Source organism: Fusarium coffeatum (assembly GCF_003316985.1).
Source record: "Fusarium coffeatum strain FIESC_28 chromosome Unknown BRIP53273_contig_163, whole genome shotgun sequence".
NCBI lineage: Eukaryota > Fungi > Ascomycota > Sordariomycetes > Hypocreales > Nectriaceae > Fusarium > Fusarium coffeatum.
This window is the reverse complement of record NW_022157956.1, coordinates 1-19,227: the sequence shown is the minus strand read 5'-3', so window position 1 is coordinate 19,227 and position 19,227 is coordinate 1. Positions and strand designations below refer to the sequence as shown.

At 49.6% G+C, this 19,227-nt stretch overlaps 5 protein-coding genes across 5 annotated transcripts; 3 read left to right on the top strand and 2 right to left on the bottom strand.

The window, feature by feature from the left end:
* Nucleotides 1-433: 433 nt before the first annotated feature.
* FIESC28_07405 (uncharacterized protein) lies at nucleotides 434-2,726 on the bottom strand (the record flags this gene model as incomplete). Its single annotated transcript, XM_031161545.1, has 2 exons — nucleotides 434-455; nucleotides 580-2,726. The coding sequence occupies 2 exons, from the start codon at nucleotides 2,724-2,726 to the stop codon at nucleotides 434-436; spliced, it is 2,169 nt and encodes a 722-aa protein (XP_031014400.1).
* A 1,311-nt stretch (nucleotides 2,727-4,037) lies between these two features.
* On the top strand, nucleotides 4,038-5,879 carry FIESC28_07404 (uncharacterized protein; the record flags this gene model as incomplete). The annotated part of the gene is made up of 2 exons (XM_031161544.1): nucleotides 4,038-5,025; nucleotides 5,080-5,879. 2 exons carry the CDS (start codon nucleotides 4,038-4,040, stop codon nucleotides 5,877-5,879), a joined length of 1,788 nt encoding a protein of 595 aa, XP_031014399.1.
* An 823-nt stretch (nucleotides 5,880-6,702) lies between these two features.
* Nucleotides 6,703-8,865, bottom strand: FIESC28_07403 (uncharacterized protein; the record flags this gene model as incomplete). The annotated part of the gene is made up of 1 exon (XM_031161543.1): nucleotides 6,703-8,865. The coding sequence occupies one exon, from the start codon at nucleotides 8,863-8,865 to the stop codon at nucleotides 6,703-6,705; it is 2,163 nt and encodes a 720-aa protein (XP_031014398.1).
* Nucleotides 8,866-11,744: 2,879 nt separating this feature from the next.
* Nucleotides 11,745-12,191, top strand: FIESC28_07402 (uncharacterized protein; the record flags this gene model as incomplete). The annotated part of the gene is made up of 1 exon (XM_031161542.1): nucleotides 11,745-12,191. One exon carries the CDS (start codon nucleotides 11,745-11,747, stop codon nucleotides 12,189-12,191), a length of 447 nt encoding a protein of 148 aa, XP_031014397.1.
* Nucleotides 12,192-13,558: 1,367 nt separating this feature from the next.
* On the top strand, nucleotides 13,559-15,895 carry FIESC28_07401 (uncharacterized protein; the record flags this gene model as incomplete). The annotated part of the gene is made up of 1 exon (XM_031161541.1): nucleotides 13,559-15,895. The coding sequence occupies one exon, from the start codon at nucleotides 13,559-13,561 to the stop codon at nucleotides 15,893-15,895; it is 2,337 nt and encodes a 778-aa protein (XP_031014396.1).
* Nucleotides 15,896-19,227: the final 3,332 nt, after the last annotated feature.

The window sequence follows — 19,227 nt, the reverse complement described above, 5'->3', positions numbered from 1 at the left end:
ATAGTAAAAAACTATAGTAAAAGATTATAGTAAAAGATTATAGTAAAAGATTATATTTAAAAAACTATAGTAAAAGATTATACTAAAAAAAACTATAGTAAAAGATTATATTAAAAGATTATACTTAAAAAACTATAGTTATAATAAGATACTAAAAGGTTTTCTTATAAGAGCTTATAAGAAATTAAGCTATAAAAGCTACTTTTACTTAGCTAGTTATAATAGGTATAAAAGCTAAGATTACCTTTTAGTATAATAGCTTATATAGAGCTAATGATACTATTATAATAATTAAAAGATTAATCTTTTTTAAAAAGAAACTTATAAGTAAAAGGTTAATTAATAAGATAAAGACTTTTATAGCTATAAAGGATAGCTAACTATTTATTATTAAAAAACTCTAAAATTACATTTTCCCTCTTAAGTACCTTTACTAGTATACACCCAGTTGGGTGCTGTAAGCAGTGTGTACCCTGAGCTTGACTTATCTCAGGGCTACTTTCAACTACCTGCTGGAGGCAACACCAGCTTGTTATGTTACTCTCCAGTAACCCCTGGAGTCTCTCTACTGCACCATACTCTACAAGTAGAGGAGCAATCTCAGTAGCAACTATAGAGAGCTCAAAGGTCTCGCAATCCTCAGTTGCCGTTGGGATATCCCGTACCTGCTCAGCCAGTTGAATATACATAGCTGAGAGGCCACCCAACTGACCTTTGGGAACCACAACGCCAGCTTCAAGCTGGTTCTCTAGTGTAGAGATGCGGCTTGTAGCTTGTTCAAGCTGTAAAGCGAGGTCACACGTGGCCTCGCTTTCCAACTTACGACCAAGAGACTCGATCTTGGCGTCAGCAGCCGTCAAAGCCTCTTGAAGGCCGGAGGACTCAAGCAATGCCTGTTGCAGCTGGCCCTGGACATCGTCAAGTTTGGATTGCAGCAAGTCGACCTTTTGCGCTTTCAAAACGACAAGATCTCGCTTGTCAACCAGCTGCTCTTCCAATGTGGCTCTCTGCGACTCCAGTGACCTGATCAAGTCATTTTGCAGACTTCGGTTCTGGTCCGAAAGAGCTCTAAACTGTGAAAGCTCAGTCTTAGCTTCAGACACCCTTCCGTTTAACTGTGTCACATAACTTTCAGCGCGGGCTACCCGCTGACGTTCCCGTTCGGTCTCAGAGACCGTGTCGGCGAGGGTCTTGGATTGAGCGGCATTATGCTCTCTCATATCTTCCAGGCTTGCCTCTAGGTCTGTCACCCTTTGCTGCAGACCATTGGCCTTTGAAACTGCCTCTTGAAACCTCTCAACAGGCACCATATGCTCCAGTCTCGCTTGGGCTTCCTGAAGATCAGCCTGGCACATCCAAAGCTGTTCTTCACACCGGTCAAATCTTGGGCCACACTGTGAATAGTGTTCCTCAACCTCCACGGCCTGCCGTTGCCACCATTCAATGGTGTCATCTCGGCGGCCAACTCGATCGGTCAATTCTTGCTCCTTTCTCAGAGCAGTTCTAAGGTCCTCTTGGACCCTCATCAGCTCTGCTTGGTTGCCTGTCTGGATATCAACGATTTGACGCTGATAAGCGTCGTTGTCCAATGTTAATCTAGCAACCTCTTCCTCGAAGCGCTCACATCTTCCCGTCAACTCATCTTGTTCAGTGCGAGGGGCGAGCTGACGAGCGATCTCAGAAAGGACGTCTGACTTGGAGGGTAAAGCACCGATTGACTTCTCAAGTTCGGCCAATGACCCAATTTGAGTCTTGGCCTGCTCGTTGAGGGCCCCAAGTCTAGTGGGAAGGTCATTGACAGCCCGAAACCCGGCTTGGAGTCGATCGTCAAGAGAATCAATCTGGTCCCGGACGTCTTGACCCAGCTTACCGAGCTGGCCTTGAGTCTTGTCATTCAGGACCCCAATTTGACTCTGGACATGGCCCTCAAATGACTCAATGCGGGTATGGAAGTCTGCCTTGGCCAAATTGAGGTCCAACCGACTTTGAAAAGCCTGGGACATATCGTTTTGTTGGATTTCAGACTTCCTCAAGGCCTCTGAAATGCTGGTGGAACAAGCCTTCAGCGCATCTAATCTGGCGCTTGACTGTTCACCAGCTTCAGCTACGCCATCAAGCTTACCGATGATATCATCGGTGTCAGTCTTGATAGACTGTCGGAAGGTCTGCTGATCAGATTGAACTTCAGAGACCCTTTGTACTAGTTTCTCGAGCCCGTGGGCCGTACTCGAGGTTCCGTCTCCGACGAAAGCAATGACATCTTCCTTCGTCTTTGAAACGACACCGGCCAAGGTATCGAGCCGACCATTGATGCTGCTCGTAGACTGGTCAATGTCAGACTTTGACCGATTGTCAATCTCCGCCAAGGTCGAAGTGTTTTTCCCAATCTCGGAAATCACATCGTGCCTCGACTGGGATACAGACTCGACAATGCTGTCGAGCCTACCTGGTAATGCCTTTTGCTTTACAAGAAAAGAATCCAGGTGCCGCAACCTGTTTCGCAAGACGTTTTGCTGGGAGGTGCAAGACGCCTTCTCTCGTTCGAGATCCCGAGTCAATATCTCTGTCTGCTCTTTCAAGCGATTCGTATCATCCCTCTTCTGCTCTATCTCGCGACAGGCAGCTTCGATCTGGCCGTAGATGAAATTGGATTGGTCTTCATCTATTTTCGAGCGGCGGAGAAGTCCACGGAGGTAGTCCATCTGAATGATTGTAGGCTCTGACATCTTGACGGTTTGGGCACTTGGTGATGGAATTGAAAGGATGAAGACACAGACTCGAATTTTTTAGTTGACGATATGGGTACCTACGACAGGAGGGAAGGAGCTGTTGGCCCTTACATGGAAGAGCCCTCCACATGGCAGGAGCAGACCACTCAATTGCATCAATCCAACCATTCAGAAAATCTCAATTGGCACCGTCATTGAACTATTTGCGGTCGCCAAATTTGTACATTTAATTTGATTGATCGGGATCGCAAGATGATATAATACGTGCTGCGAGGTGACTCCCAATCCCTGGACAAACATCCACAATGCCATCCTTTTCTTCAGCTATAAGCGCAATTTGACCCATCTTAGTAGTTCTAAAACATCGCCTCAAGGCACTGTGAGATACCTGATAGTCGGGAACATAGCAGAGTCGCAACGCATGTCAACTAACATGGTAGGGTCATCCGCCAGCCTGGAATTGTTTGACAATGTCGCAAGGGCAATCCAGCAACACTGCCGCGGCGCGATAATCCATACGTTTGAGGAGTCAAATTGGTGCCACGGAGCAGATCGAGGATGCGTGGTGACAGCACGAACGGTTGAGCGATTCTAGTATCTTCGAGGCGCGGTGAGGGAGAGGGAGGGAATGGTATCGCGGTAATTTCTTTCTAGAGCAACTAGTCAGCGAGATGTCGCAACGGTGTAGGTAATAATCTCCCTCACTCGACATGGAACCTGAGCGACGACATTGTTTGAGTCTGATCGAAAGTTACCTTACGTGTGAATGAGGTACGAGATCTATGGTCGCTGTGCATGAGTCCAAGGGTCGCTGAAACGGAGAGTTGTCGATCATTAGAGTGCTAAAATTTCGTGCTTGTTTGTTAGAATGGTAAGGTTGATTGCTTGCAGAATGGTAGGGTGGCAGGATACCAAACATATCGGTGATTCACTTGACGTCTGTGTTGGCGTTGATATGGTATTGATATGGGTGTCAAGGTAGGGCACTTGTAACCGCGTTTCATTCAACTTGAGATGGGAATATCCAATGTAGAGGAAGCTAACCCCACTCATCAATTAAAATGTTCAAACACGTTAAATGAGGCCTGAGTGCTGCCTATTTGGCAGCTGGTGACCGCGCGGAAATCGGCCACTGCCTACCACTGAACAACTTAGCGAGGTGTTGACTTAGCTTGTTTTCTTTTCATTCTCGCTTTGCCCCTCTTTTCTTTTTCTCTTTCTTTTTCAACATCACCCACTGCACGACCAACTCGTAAGACCTACCACTGTTCTATCTACGACTCGACTAACTCGGTATTTAGAATCAATATGTGGGAAGAAGCCGTTTCCAGCCGGGGCCCTGCCCCAAACGCCAATTTCGATCCCTCCGATCGTGTGAGACGCAGGGACTGGATCGAGAGAAAGCTCGATCACGACTTCCACTGGAACGAGCTCCAGTGGCAGCTCACGCGTGAGAAGACAGAGTTGCAGGCCTGTATCCGCCTGCACAAACTGGGCTTTGAGAAGGTGGGAGCCGCCTTCTTCGACTATACAGTCGATTGGGGGACCTGGGAGGAGTACCTCAAGCTTCGATCGCTTGATAAGTACGAATTCTGCTGGCCGTGGGGTAAGATCATGCGCCCCTCAGATAAAGATGAGAGGCAGGGCATATCCCAGGCCTACAAAGCTTGGCTGGAGGCTGAAGTCCACTCAGCCTCAAACCCCAAGGATCCTGAGGATCCAAAGGGTGTCAAGCCTGAGGCTAAGCCGGCCACCTCTCAGGCCACAGGCAAGCCTCCCAAGCCTGCCCCCAAGCAGGGTGGCCCCTCGAATCCTCGTGGGCCAAAGCCACCCAAGCCTGGCCAAGAGCAAGGTGGCTCTTCGGTGGCTCCTCGTGTGCCACCAAAGCCTGTGTCTAGCCCGCGGGCAACCTCATCCGGGGCCGTTCGAAAGCCCACTGCGCAACCTGCTGCGGCACCACAGGTTGCTGAGTCCTCTGCTGCTGCTCTCGCTAGAGCGAGAGCAGAGAAGAAGCCTATGAAGGTCCCCCCTCATCTGGCTCACAAGTTTGGCGACAACGCCAACTCCAAAGCTGAGCCCACCCGCGATGAGGCTCACGAGGCCGCTCTCGCTGCCGCTCGTCTCGCTGCCAATCGAGAGAAGGTGGGCGAAATCACGTCCGCATTCAAGGGCTTCGCGCTGGAGGACAAGATTGAGCAGGAGGCCATGGACAAGGCGAAGAAGGAGGAGGAGGCCAAATGGAAGGACTTGGAAGATAAGTCCCACTATCGATTCCTTGCCAGACTGGCAAGCCTTCGTGAGGACGGCGTCCTTGCCTATGGAAAGACGGGATCACCTACCGTTTCCTGAGATGAGAAGCCGCCTCTTCGCCAGGCCTACCGACCTGCTTTCAAGGTGGGCCGCATTCCTCCACCATGCCCGGATCTCAAGTTGCGTCAGCAGATCTGGGATATTGTGGAGTTTCCCTCTCCAACCGGGCCTTGTCTTGGCCCATTTGAACTTGCGCTACCCCCATGGGTAGACTTTTTTGACCTCCTCCTTGGTAAAGAGGGTAAGCTCTTTGGGCGCATCAGCGAGTTTACCCCTCGCGATGTCGCTATCGCATGGACCAAGAATGAGGATGGTCTCCCCAAGTCACTGGTGGTTGGCCCCCATCCAGACCTTGGCCATAGCGCCACATCCGGCCCTTTGAGAAAGGCTGTTTGTGAGGTCTGGTTCCAGGTTGTCTCGTGGGCGACGGAAGCGTACTTGGGTCGCCCCCATCCCCTCCTTCATTATCTGAAGTGTCATGAAACACTTTTCGAGAAGAAGGACATCGTCTTGTCTTCGAAGACGATGGATTCCCTTTTCGAGGTTTGGAACACTGTTTCAAACCCCGACTACGACTTCTTCGCCATTTCAATGACGAGGAAGGATAACCTGATCCGATGGGTCCCTGAGATCCATGCCATCCTCAAGGTACGAGGGGATAAGGTCGAGCTTGCGCTCCAGGATTGGGTCGTCGAGGGACAACAGGATGAGAAGTCTGTACGAGAACGTACAGATGCCGTGATGGACACCTGGGCCAGATACTCCCCGGTGCGAGCTTATTTTTGGGACCGGGCCGTTAACTTGGCCCTTTCCCGAGGCCAGTTGCCTCTTCATGGTTAATTGCAAGGACGCAATTAAACAGTCATCCTCAAGCCTTCTTTCATGGCTCGGATCAAGCAGCTACAAGGTGTAGCTGTAAAGTATTCCCTGTAGATCAGGGAATACTGGCTTTTTACTTTTCTATTCTACGAACTCTACCTTTGCTAGCTGATGATGGAATGGACATGTTTTGACTCTGACTGCTGAGCAAATGATTAAATGTGAATGTGTGTGACTGAGCTCCGTGACATCTACTACATGTACGCGCCTGACGATTAATTTCCAGCCGCTGATACTAAATCCATTAACCTTCAACGTAAATGACGAGACTTTCCTAAAGGTAGTTGATGGTGACTTGGATGGAACAAAGGACCGAGTGAACATCACCATTTGCGCCGCAAGAACCGTTGATGTCATTCCAACCATAGACGCACTTAGCCGATCATTGCCAGCATGAGACCATAAAAGACCAAACAATCAGGTTGATCCATACTGGAATTCAGGCTACTTAATTCCTGTAGCCTAAGCCTTGGAGGATAATTGTTCAACATTTACAGGATTGCTTCATACGTTGGATGTTTTCTTTTCTTTGATCTACAGTTTGCAGCGTCATGCAAGAGTTATGGAGCGTGTGACATATATGATGGACGTGAGAAAGGGAAACTACATTTTAATTCTAACAATAGTCTGATCATAAGCTCATCTATTCTTGTGGCGGTTTGCGGCCGTCACATATATCTGGGGTTTTGTTCATTCCGGAGACTCACCCCAACACCATCCAGTCCATACGCCGGTAGTATGATGCTACGGACTTTCCTTGTGGCCATCTACCCAGAGATATAGCCTAGAGCATGTCACTTGTGACCTCAGCAGAGTTTGACTCCTGGTGCACAAATGTTGACACGAGATTACAGTGACTGAGACCTGTGTCGGCCGACCATTCAGTGACCACCTCGTCAGGGATAAGAACCCAATGGTCAAAGGCGAGTGACCCAAACGACCGGTTCAACGTGTGGGAAATACCGAATAGGGTCTTGAAGCCCGTCGCTCGAGTCAGCCCATCAACATCAATGAGCGCATCTAGCGTAGACAGGTGAACAGAAAACCCGCAGGGTTTCATTGAGGTCAAAGACATGAACTCGGGCACATGGCTTCGTCCGTCGCTTCCATTCTGGTAGCTGAAGAAAACAATCTGATGCATGTAAGCCTGAAAAAGGTCTCTCTGAAGTTGAAGCGTTTCAGCTTCGTTCAGCTCGTCCGTTTCGGTTGCCATCGAATCGGTATCGACTTCGATGCCAAACGCGAGAAAGGTCTCCAAGAGTTCATAGCAGACATCGGACACCACATTCACGGCCTCATCGTTGAAGTCCACGATGTCACTGAGCTTACTCCTGCCTTTGGGATCGCTTGCGACCGCGAGCCTGTACTTGGTGAGGCCAAGGGCGGCCCAAGTGGTTCCCTGGCTTGCAAGGGACCGCACAAGACCACGGCAACAGTTGAATGCGGTTTGCCGGTCCACGTCGTCCACATTGTCATATATGAATCTACAAGATGTCTCAGAAATCAAGACGGCGGCAAACTGGGCTTTGACACGACGAACGGCTGCGCTGGAGTCAAGTGCCAATAGCATGGCAAGACGGTGGTCATAATTGACCTTGGGAAGGAGACACCGGAAGAGTTGCGCTTCGGTCTCATTCAAATTCAGACCGTTGGTAGAGATGAGACCCTGCATAGCAAGCCTCTGCTTCATGTCTTCAATAATCAGGGGAGACTGGACGAAGAGCTGGATGGTCTCTCTAGATCCAATCCCCATGGACATCAGATCCAGCGCAGCAGCGATATATCCCGAAAGCTGGGCACCTTGTACGAGACGCACATGGTTGACGCCTTCATTCACAAAGGCACTAGGCTCATACTTGTCCGAGTACACCGAAACTGCCACTCCCTTGGGTTGGTACGCCCACCATGTTTGTGAAAGGCGGTCCTGCTTAGATGTCCAGTGCGGGTATGCCAGTACTTGGCGAGATATGTTATCCCAGGCAGGAGTCCTGCAGTCGATGCGACTAAGTACCAGATGAACTTCCTGGAAAACGCTTATTCTCAGAGGAAGATGCTCAAACTGGCCCAGGACTGTTGCAAATGTTGTTCTCCCGGGTTTGGAATTCCCTGTCAGCTTGAGCCTCGTTGAGGCCTCAGAGGAGGGGAAGAATTGAACCTGGTGGACTTTTTCTTTCTCTTCTTGGCTCAAAAGGTCCATGAGTTGGTCTTCGACGCCTTCATCGAACGAAACAACCAGGCGCTTAATATCGTTCGACCTCTTGATGGCATCGTAAAGTTTCTTGGCAGTCTGCTCCGGTGAGTGGCCAGTGAAGACGGTACAGCCATCTATGGCGTCTCTCTTCACCAGAGACGCAATATCACAGAGAGCCACATGAGGCTCATCTTGCTGTTGAGCAACGAGGTTGAACAGAAGGTCCGGCCCGATCGGCGACGATATCGTTATGAGACGGATGTCCCGTTCGAAGTCAAACTCAGCACAGGCCCAATCAACAGCGCAAGTCAATGCCAGGGCGCACTCTGCAGAGACTTGCGAGTTCAGCTGCATGACAATGACGGCCTTGTGTGGTAGTACTCTCTTTTCAGGCCAGACCTTGATATAGTTCTTGGCAGACGGCCACTCTACCGAACCGCCACGTCCTCCCATTCCTTGTTGGATATTCCGTATGAGAAGGTTGAGGAAGTCGGAAAACGTGAAATTCTCGATTGGAAGTTGGCCATCTTCCACGTCCGGCATTTCAACTTCGTCCGTGCTCACATGGATGATAAAGGTCTTGGCACGGTCAACCGGAAGCAAGTCGAAAATGACTTGCGGCACTCCTTCTAATTGGAACGGAGGCATGGTGATATGCCCAAATAAGGGCCCGGCATCTCCTTCTGCGCGCTGCAGATCCTCTCCAAGGAAGCTCTCGAGAGCTTGTCGCATCGCAGGGTCGATAGATGAGGACATGATCTAAGCTCATTAGCATAATACGCAACAAGAGGTGGCTTCAACTTACAGCGATCTGCAGTGGTACTTGTGTGTGTGATGATGTAGGGTACAAAGACTGTTGTGGTAGCTGAGAGGTTGGGTATATTAATCCGTCGTCGGATCATTCGGAATAATTGATATTGGTAGCTTTAACAATGGGAGATGAAATCTGACACGGGGGATGGCAATATCTGCCACTGTTCATCAATACAGGAGATTACGAAAGCTTCCATCTACTACATGCTGGAGGTCGCTACAGGTATTTTAAACAGAAGATCTAGAATGATTATATCCATTAATACTAAAACAGAACATCTAGAGTGTGCGGCGATTCAATCAGTTAGTCCTTGACCTTACATTTATGCACCAAAGACACAGGTTGGGATTTGTGAACGTCGCTAAGATACATCTTTTTTTATCCTTGCCTCCGCTGGCAATAAGGTCTCCATTTTGAATTACACTCTTCAGTCACTATGACCCCAGTGCTCACGCGGGATTCTTGGGTCACGGTAACCACGGTTGTATCTTCAAAGAATCGGACGACTTGGGGAACGCCGGAGCAGTGGGGGACTTGGAGTGATGGTGCCACAGTTATATATTGAGAATCGGTCAGGTAACGTATAAAACGAGGTGACGCAACTGTTGAACGGGACGATCGAACTGTGTTGTCCAAGTAATCAGTGATGTGATTTGACGTAAAATTGGGCCGGTACTTTTCCTTTGCTCCGATTGGCGTCTTTGAGTTCTTTCAATGCTTATTGATTTTCAGTTAATGGCCTCGTTACAGCGCCCCACATAGAAGTACTCAGGCCTTGGTGGGGTTCTCTCAATGCCTCAACGAACTTGACTTTAGCCTTCTCAATTTTTGAACATGGTAACATTCACAGAGCTACATCAAGGTGCGCTACGAAACTAACGCCGCTCATGGCGACGCATAACTAACATCGTTACCATAGACCGAGGAAGCAAGAGTTACCCACGCGAAAACGCTCCGAGAACAATCCATGCTCCGAAGCCTTGGAGTCCACTCCACCCAATAACGCTTGACTCAATCCTTGAGGAGCTCGAAAACAGCCTATCTCCGAGTCCCATATCCTACCTCGCCTGGCCATCGCGATGCCAGTGACACCTACGATGATTGAGATAGGCGAGCCCAGAATCGAACAAGGTTTAACAGTCTCGCCATGTGAGACTATGTTGACCAATCGTAAATGAACCGTCATCCAAATCAGGAAAACAAGGGTCATTGATGGTGGAGGTACGGTCTCTAGCGGCTTGACCGTTACTGGGGTCAATATGGAACCCAATCGCGCGGATGCCACCCTACAGGCGACGTTAGTTGAACCAGCTACCGAGAGGACAATGACCTTCAGCGACGTCAGTCAAACGGTCAAGTGAATATAGTCTTCAGCGACTTCAATCAGACATTGACCCAGCGATTAGAATTGGTAATGTGAAAGAATCTGAAAATCTCGCGGTAGGACTTGGTAGACGAGATTGCCTTTGCCCAGGTCGTCCCAATGCGGCAACGGTTTTTTGCACACGGTAAATTGGCAGAATTTATTACGTCAAGAATGAACTGGCATTTGATGGCCTCTATAATTGTCACCACATAGCTATTTAAGTTATATTGACAGTATCTGTAAATAAAAATGATGTTCTACCAGTAGAACCCTGAACCATTAGGTATGTTCCGGGATATTGAGTGCTGCCTGTTCGCCCATTTTCGGACGGGGATTTTCAACACTTGTCGCCCGATACTTTGAGTAATTTGTCTTGCTTGTACTGAAAACCAGCGTACTGCAAACTGCTTCGCCTACAGACACCGCATCCGTCAAACGACTACCTATTATGAGCTCACAAGAGAAACCGTCTTCAAAGGTGGCAGCTGCCAACCGAACAAGAAAAGACGCGCGAAATGGACTCTTGGGAGTGATGCAAGAAGAGACGAATAAGCTCTGAATGTGACAACAGCATGTCTCCAGGCGTGCCCGGAACTCAGAGAAACGGGCGTGGGTGAGATCCCAGGAGCTTTTGGAACCCGGGACCTTAATTCCGACCAACTTTCAGCGGTTGAACGTCCAATAAAAGACTCGGGTGACATGCGAGGTGTTGATAGTCTCAACGATAAGGATTCACGTTTAAGCAATGTCAAACCCTTCTGGAAGACGAGTCTGCGTATCTTCTGGTATTTGCCCAATGTTCTGCTTTGGGTGACCAATTACTTGCAAAATAGATGTAACGACATCGAAACTGGCATGGCAATAATCTCTTCCGGCTTCAGCAGAATGCTGTCGCCTCTGTTCATTCACCCAGTTTGGGACATAGCATTTCGAGGACATAGGAAGTTCAAGTGTGACGGCTGTTTTGTCATCATTAAGCAGTCGAGCTACTACTCGAATACAATAATGTGAAACCATGGGAAGAGCTTGATTGCATGGACTGGTGATTGTATAGTACGCCGGTGATGAGGTTGCTGACGATAATCAATTCAGACGGCGCTCAACATCTGATACCCCGGCAGATAATATTGTAGCATGAGTTCCCCAGTTCCTATGTCGTAAAACAGTGTTCGTGTCAGTGAATGCAGGCACCTGCTATCAGTGCTAAGCAGATGACAGCTTGATTCACGGGCGGCTGCTTTTCAAGGCTGTTTTCCCCGCACCCTCGACTGAAAATCTTCAGCTTTTCTCTCTCAACATCACTCTCCACCGCACAGCGCTCTCACCAACGTTCACCTCCCCCTCAACATCACTCTCGTCCGCACAGCGCTTTCGCTAAGATTCATCTCTCTTTCTCTCCATTCTCAACCAAAACCGACCTCAGGTTTTACCCAGTCACCCTCTCAACTATCTGCAATGTCTGCACTCAACTCAGCTGTGCAGGAGGCCGAGGTACAGCTCGAAGCCTCGCAGCGACGTCAGCAGGCCGCCGAAAACCGGCTGGAGGCGATCCAGCAAGAGCTGGAGATCACCGAGAGACAGCTGGCGATCGATGAGCGACAGGTAGAGGCCCATAGACTCATGCTTGAAGCGGCGCGTGCTCAACTCCGCGCTGAGGAGTTGCGAGCTTCGACGAACGCACCAGCGCCCCCTGCTGGCGGTTACCCGTACTATGCGACTCCAGGCCGAATCGTTGCGCTCGCCAACAGCCCTGAAGGCGCGCAGGCAATCGTGGAGCGAATCTTCCGAGATGTTGGGGCGAACAGCCTAGAGGTCACAGTCCAGCCCAGGGCTAAGAGCGGCCTGCCCGTGGGTGACAAGGTGACAGTGCGAGTACAACGCTCCCCTGAGAATGGCCACTAAGGAGCTTCCACAGCCTCTCGTAAGTTCAGTCTCACCCATTCGCCTGCAGGTACTAATAGCTTCAGTCAATGCTTCATGCCACGGACGAGGATTAAGGAAGCGATGAAGGGACAGCACCAGGTCGGCTATGATGGATAGCTCGGATTACTTGTGGTTTCAGCTTCGTTTACGTAGTTGAATTGGTAGCGCAGTTGGACTCTCAGAACGCTTCAGATTGTGAATTCCAGATGCCAAGAGTGATGGAAAGCAAAGACTGTGACTTGAGAAGCTCGGCGTCGTTGTGGTGAGAGGAACGGTGGTGACGGCAAGAGAGCTTGCGAACAACATGCCGAATGCCCAGTTGTTGATGTTGAGCTCTTCCCGCAGACAGCGCATTTCCATCCTAACCAAGGAATGCTTAGACAGGTTGATGATGGGAAGGGAAGGCTGGAGCAACACCTTTGGACTCCCGGATGCGGCGATGATTTCTATTCGCGTGTAGATTCGTGGTTATCTTCTCTCTGTAGTGTCAATAAGTCATTAAGTGGAACAACAGTGGCAGCGTAAGAAGTACGGGTGGTAACATACGAGATCGACCTAGATAAAGGAAGCTGAAAAGAAATGGAATAAGAACAACCATAGTACCGTCAACTCATCGCGACTCGTGCTTTTCCCACCGAGTGTACACTACCACGACTAGGCTTCTATGTCTTTAGGCAATTCTCATCTCACTTCTGTCAGGTGAAGTTTCCCTTGCGATTCGAGCGTGTGCTTGGTGTCGCCGAGCATTGCGGAGAGGCTTTGCGAGCGTGTATTTATTCAAGACAGCACATACTAGAGGGCCAGTGTCGTTATCTTGCCTTAGAACACAAGTATCTAGACTCTCTATATGAATTCCCTAAACATACCATCTCGGCGATTGCTAGATCATCCATATAAGATGCAGTTAAGTCTTTGCAATATGGTAAGCCTAACTACGGGCTTATAATTATCAGTCTTAAAGAAGTTAGAGTCATTTAGTCAGAATCATTTAGTCAGAATCATTTAGTCAGAATCATTTAGTCAGAATCATTTAGTCAGAATCATTTAGTTACAGTATCGTTGATAGGTGAAAGCATCTTTACTCTGCAGTGCTGGCTACTGCAAGTTGGTTTGCAATTTCTAGTTACTATCATTTGATTTGCTGCAATCAATCTCTGTCCAAGGTCCACTAACAGAAGGCCAGTGGTGAATGAGTAAACAATTCTGCCTGCCTGAAATTTTTTTAGCCTCTTTGATTCTTCCGTATTGCTCAAACGCCAACGTCAAGATCAACACCCTGAACCGATTTAAAGTAAGTCAATCCATCACAACATAGTCACGTAATTAACGAAGAAGACAGGATCACCATGGCACCTACCAAAAGACCGGCCGAGGCCAACGATTTTGAGCCACCGCAGAAGAGGCGCGGTCGTCCCTCCAAAAGCGAAAACGTGGACGAGAATCCGGTGGCCACAGAAGCGGCCAAAACGTTGGTTGAATCCAACGAGCCCGTTGATGCGAGCGAGATCGATGAGCTCGTTGGTTACCTACATAAACCGCCTGACGGGAACTGGACTGCCGAAGAGGAGGCAGAGGTTGATCGACTGTGGGACGAGTCCCCCGAGAAGGAGGCCTGGAGCAAGATGTCCGAGAAGAGCCATCCCCTTCTCCTGCCTCTATTCAAGGTCTGTCTCCGTGTTCGCAGGCGAAACCCATTGTGGCTCATCTCGCCACCGCATGGCCTGAGGTACTATCACCCTCAGGGTGATGGGTTAAAGCACGTGATATATCTCAAAACCTTCTCCCAGCTTTTGACCCAGCTCATTGTTCACCCCTGCTTTCGGACCGGTGTGGTCAGATTGGTCTTTGCTATCCAATATGCAGTAGTGTGCCGCTACGATGACCGGCGTTCATGGCTGACACACAACGTGGACATGTTCTCTGGTCCTGACCTCACCGGGGCTCTACGGGCGTTTCAGAGTTGCGGTGGAAGTCGTCCAGTCCATGAGATTCATGGAGAAGCAAGGGCCAATGTCGTGGAAGGGGGTGAAACCCTTACTCGTTTCTCTGGCTTGCTATTTCGCATTGGCGAAATAGTCAAAGCCCAAGAATACCCCCAAGAACAGCCACCCGACGAGTTCTTGACTCATCATGGAAGGCATGTTCTGCCCGTCACCACGGAAGATCTAGATGTCATCCGTCAGGCCATCGACAACAGTTACAACTGTACCACAGCGGAGGCCCTTGATGCCTACAAGGCTATCAAGAAGAGGCAAGAACTCCCCGATGCAAAGCGGATCAAAGAGTTCATGAAGCGAGGTTACAAAGAGCTTCTTCGTTATTACGTTTTCGACAAGCGGTCTCAGCCCGAACAGGCTAACAATGACAACGTTCCTCGGCCCGAGGCTGCCGTACCGTCAATTGAGCAGGAGGCTGAGGAGCAAGAAGAAGCTCCCGTCGTTGGAGCTCCTGTCGACGGGCCTGAGGACGCCCCCGACGATAGCCAAATGGCTATCGACCCCGAGTCTTCGGATGATGGCGAAAATCCTGCCGGTCCCAGCCCTGAGCAATCGCGACCAGGGGTATCCGTTGTCGTCCAAGCATCTCGTCGAGGCAGTACTTCTCCTGATGACATGCTTAGACGTGAGTCCGAAAGAGACTCTTCACGGGCTTCAAGTCCGGCATCGAACCAAGCTGATCTCCCTCGCCCTCCTCCTCCTCGCAGGAACCAGCTTGGGGAACAGCGACAAGATACTGGAGGCCTTCGGGGCTTCGGGCTGAGACAACGCGCAGGAACGCCTCGGTTCCCGACTGTCAATTCGTCCCATCTCTTTGGACGCCCGGGGCCTCCTTCATCGGCTTTACCTCTCCTTCTTTCATCTTATAATCGTGATGATTATGATGGTGCAATTCCACGGGCCGAGTCCCCTTCTGCCGCATTCCAATCTCCATCGGACAGGGGGTTCCCAGCGCACGGTAGGCCTACCGATGGAATGGAGAGAATAGATGTCGATGGCGTCCAGAGGGAGCTCAGTCAAATGAAAGAGGTATTGGCCGAGTTGCGACAGATTGTGACCAACAATCACAAAGAAACGCAAGACGGTCAGAGAGCCCTTCAGGTTGACATCAACGCGCTTCGAGACGATTGTGCAAGCCTTCGGGGTCTGCGTCCAGTACAAGGTGGTCTTACTGGGCAAGCTGAAGGTCCTGGTACTCCTGTGGCCCAGGTCACTGAAGCTCAGGCCACTGAGGCCCAGACCAACGAGATTGCAAAACTCCGTCGTAGAGTGGCAGAATTGGAAAACGACGTTTCCGCCGAGAGATCTCGGTTCGACAGAGCTGACCAACAAGTCCACCAGGAGCAAGAGGCAACTCGTCAGGCTAAGAAGCGAGCCCAGCAATTGCGAAAGCAAATCGCAGCAGCCCAGGCTCATTCAAGCGTGCGCGGGTCATCCCGTCAACTGTCATCCGATATACATCATGATCAGGATGATAGAGACAGCGATACTGGCGGTTCTGAGGTCTCGGCCTCGCGACAGGTTCTCGCTGAGCACGAGGAGCCTACCCGAGTACAGGTGGCTCTGGAGGAACCTGGACAGAGCAACTGTTCTTCTCTTCCGGGCGTTAGGAAGGGGCTCTCAACCCTTCCTTCCAGGAAGACTACCTCTGTCCGTTATCCTGTCTCTCAGCGCTTCTTCAAATAAATATTTCGCTTGGAGATCAAGTCGAAGAAGAACAGCCCATCACAGGAGGCGAAATACCTTGATTACCTCATGCTAGCTCATAATAGCATTTGGAGTACGCTGAACTTGTTGCTGGGCTAGACAGCAAACTATGTCTGATGTGAGACAGAATTTGAGCGGAAGCATGGGTGAATAAAACACAGGTTACATAGAGTATGGATAGAGGCGAGGAAGGATGGACGTCAAATATATCACCTCTCGTATCCTATCAACATGATTCAATTGATGCACTTGGTGATATGATGACTTGACCACGACCCTATTGGTTCAGTATTGCTGAACATCTTCAGAACTTTCTTGGCTTGTTTAATGTGAGTCACATGGCTGGGAAACCTTGCTGACACCTTCAATCTCGCCTCCCACGCCATGGGAGGGAGATTAAACACTGGATTTAACGGAATGACTTGGAAGAGTGACCCGAACAGGAGCAACAAGAACTAGGTGGAGTGAGGTTGACCAGATGGTTGAGCAGCCACATAGAACATAGAACCGGTGCGGTGAGGAGACGAACATACACTCGCAACGTATTAATTGAATAGACTCCTCTATAAGCTGGAATACGACTCGGGTAACTATTTGAAAATGGATTAAAATTTTTAGAACTGGTACCACTGAATACGACTTGCCTCTACGTGGTGCCGTCGTTGTCCGCCAGCTAGCGAGTGCTGAGTGATGGTATCGGTCACTAGAGTACAGAACCCCAGATATTCACCACGGTCGCATATTTCTAAATGGATCGGCTTATTACGAATCAAGTTATCAATAAAATCAGTTCCCCATTCTCTTATTTACCGTACCTGTGTCTACCGAATAGTTCTTATCTCTCGTATTCGTCAACCCCTCCGTGTTCAGTGCGCGCCTTCCAATCTGTTGCCTGCCATGTCCACTAAATCATGTATTTCCCCACTTTACATGCCTTCTACAGCCAAACTCAACCTTTCACACTCACAACAGACTTTTCCCAATCGAAGCCCAACTACTACGGGTGATGAACAAGGCACCAGAAACAATATGACAATATTCGTCAGCGGCAAGCCGAAGGAATCGACTGTCGATGGGAGGATCTGCATTCGCTAACGCTGTGGGGTAGTTGGAAGCGACAGTTTCAATCGGAGCAATACGTACACGACCCATCGACCGAGCCGAACACAAATTCCCGTTGGCATTGATCTTGCTGCCTTGAGATCAAACCGTATACGATCGCCCGAGCGAGCGGAAGACGATTCCGTTGGCGTTGGCGTTGCCGCCTCGAGAACAACGCATAAATGATCGATCAAGCTGAACACGCGCGGCGTTGCCTTTGCCGCTTGAAGAACAAATCGTATACGATCCCGACCGACCTGAACAAGATTACCGCTGGCATAGGCCTCCGTCTCAATCAGTCAATAAGACGTCCGACTACCGAGCCGAGTACAATTAACCGTTGGCGTGACCCCCGAGACCGCAATAAAAGTGCCTACGCTATTTTGCGGCTGAGTCGATCGCAGTCCCGATAATTTCGGTCCCTGCTGGATTCAAATACGACATCCGACGCCCGAGCCCATTACGAACCCGATTTGCGTTGCCCCAAGCCGTTTGACGATTGACTTTACCACCAATGGCCTTTGACATCCGTTAACGTTGGCGCGAATTCGGCATCTAACGGTGAACCCACTTATGAACATCGTTTACCTTGCACCGATTACCATCTAACGGTTCAGCCTGTCACCAATTGTCATCCACATCAGCTACGCGATCCACACCAGTCAGGATTCATTGACGCCAGACTCCACCATGATCAACCACCCCCGAGGACGCGGCAACCAGGCCAATGGCGCATGCCCTCCAAGGGCGGTAACCTGCGCTCGGCTCACCAAGGACGGTGAATGGCGGAGACGCGATCCTGCCGCCGATCTCGAGCGACTCGCAGCCCCATACCACACACGATCGGCATGAGCCGCCGCTAGTCTAGTGGATGGATCTTGCGAGATCCATGACTCGGACGCGCCAATGACAGGACACATCTCATCCAAATCGGGAAGCACAGAGCACGACCCATCTTTAGCGAGGAACATCCGTCTCTACCCTGGAGCACAGAATTGCTACATATTGATGGATTGCCCTCGACCCTCGGACGTTAGCAGTGTGAAGGTGAGTCTCTTCAATCTTTTGGGTCTACTGCTGACATAGCACACAAACTATCAGGCTGATAGCGCAGGAATCTCAAGGACACACCGAGCGCATTAAACATTGAGGCATGAACACGGACGAGCGCATCGAACATTGGACCATGAACACACACGTTTCGGCCGACTTCGCACACAAGAGGACGTGAACATCTGAGAGTCTGAACAATTCCAGTTGACCCGAAGAATGAACCAGCTCCCCCGTCATTGACTTTACGTCTTCCCCGGACATTGTCATCAGCCGTATGTCGTGGCGACTGTCCACTGCGACAGCAAGAAGCGCCGGAAGGATCTTCATATTTACAACAGCAGTCCTCGGAAATGGACGAGTCAACACGGGCCACGGCAACAAGATCATGAATGCGCCAGCGGCGATAAGACCAGTTTGTTCGGAGGAGGTAAGGGCAACCGACACCTCACCCGCCGCTCAAGTCCGCCTCGCGCGCTGTAACGAATCAAGAAAGCTTGAGGTTGGTGATGGAGGGCCTGGTGAACGATACCAAAGATTTGAAGGGCAATTAGACCATGGGGGGTAGGAGAACTAGGGCAAGACAGGGATTTTGTGACGATTAAGTAGTTAAATAGATCATGAAGCCAAAACTGTTCAATGAAATGATACACTGCTGAACACGTCAATTGAATGGACTTCTATGTTCTCAAAGCTTTACTCAAGTATATTTGAAACTCGATCAAGCGATCTCTGGACCCACACGAACTATACACTCTTGAAGAAAGCATATAAATGATTACAACACTTCCTATGAATTTTTAAATTGATGTGTCGCCCAGTTACCCGAGTAGATGTGACCGAATATGACTGAACATTTGAGAGTGCATGCGAATAAGAGACGACTGACAGGTTGGCGAGGCTTTTTACTACTAAAACTAACATAGAATTTCAAGTAAACATCATTCAAGAGGTCGATTCTTTTCTTTTGACAAGAGTTTGGCCGAGCAATCCAAGTAGCAAGTGATTGTCAAGTGCCAAAGGTCGGCAGAAATGGATGAAACTTAAAAGTGGGGCCAGGCAAGATAACATCAACTTCCCTTTGCGCTGTGATTTTGAAAACTTCAACAACACACACACACACACACACGCGCACACACACACACACACACACGCACGCA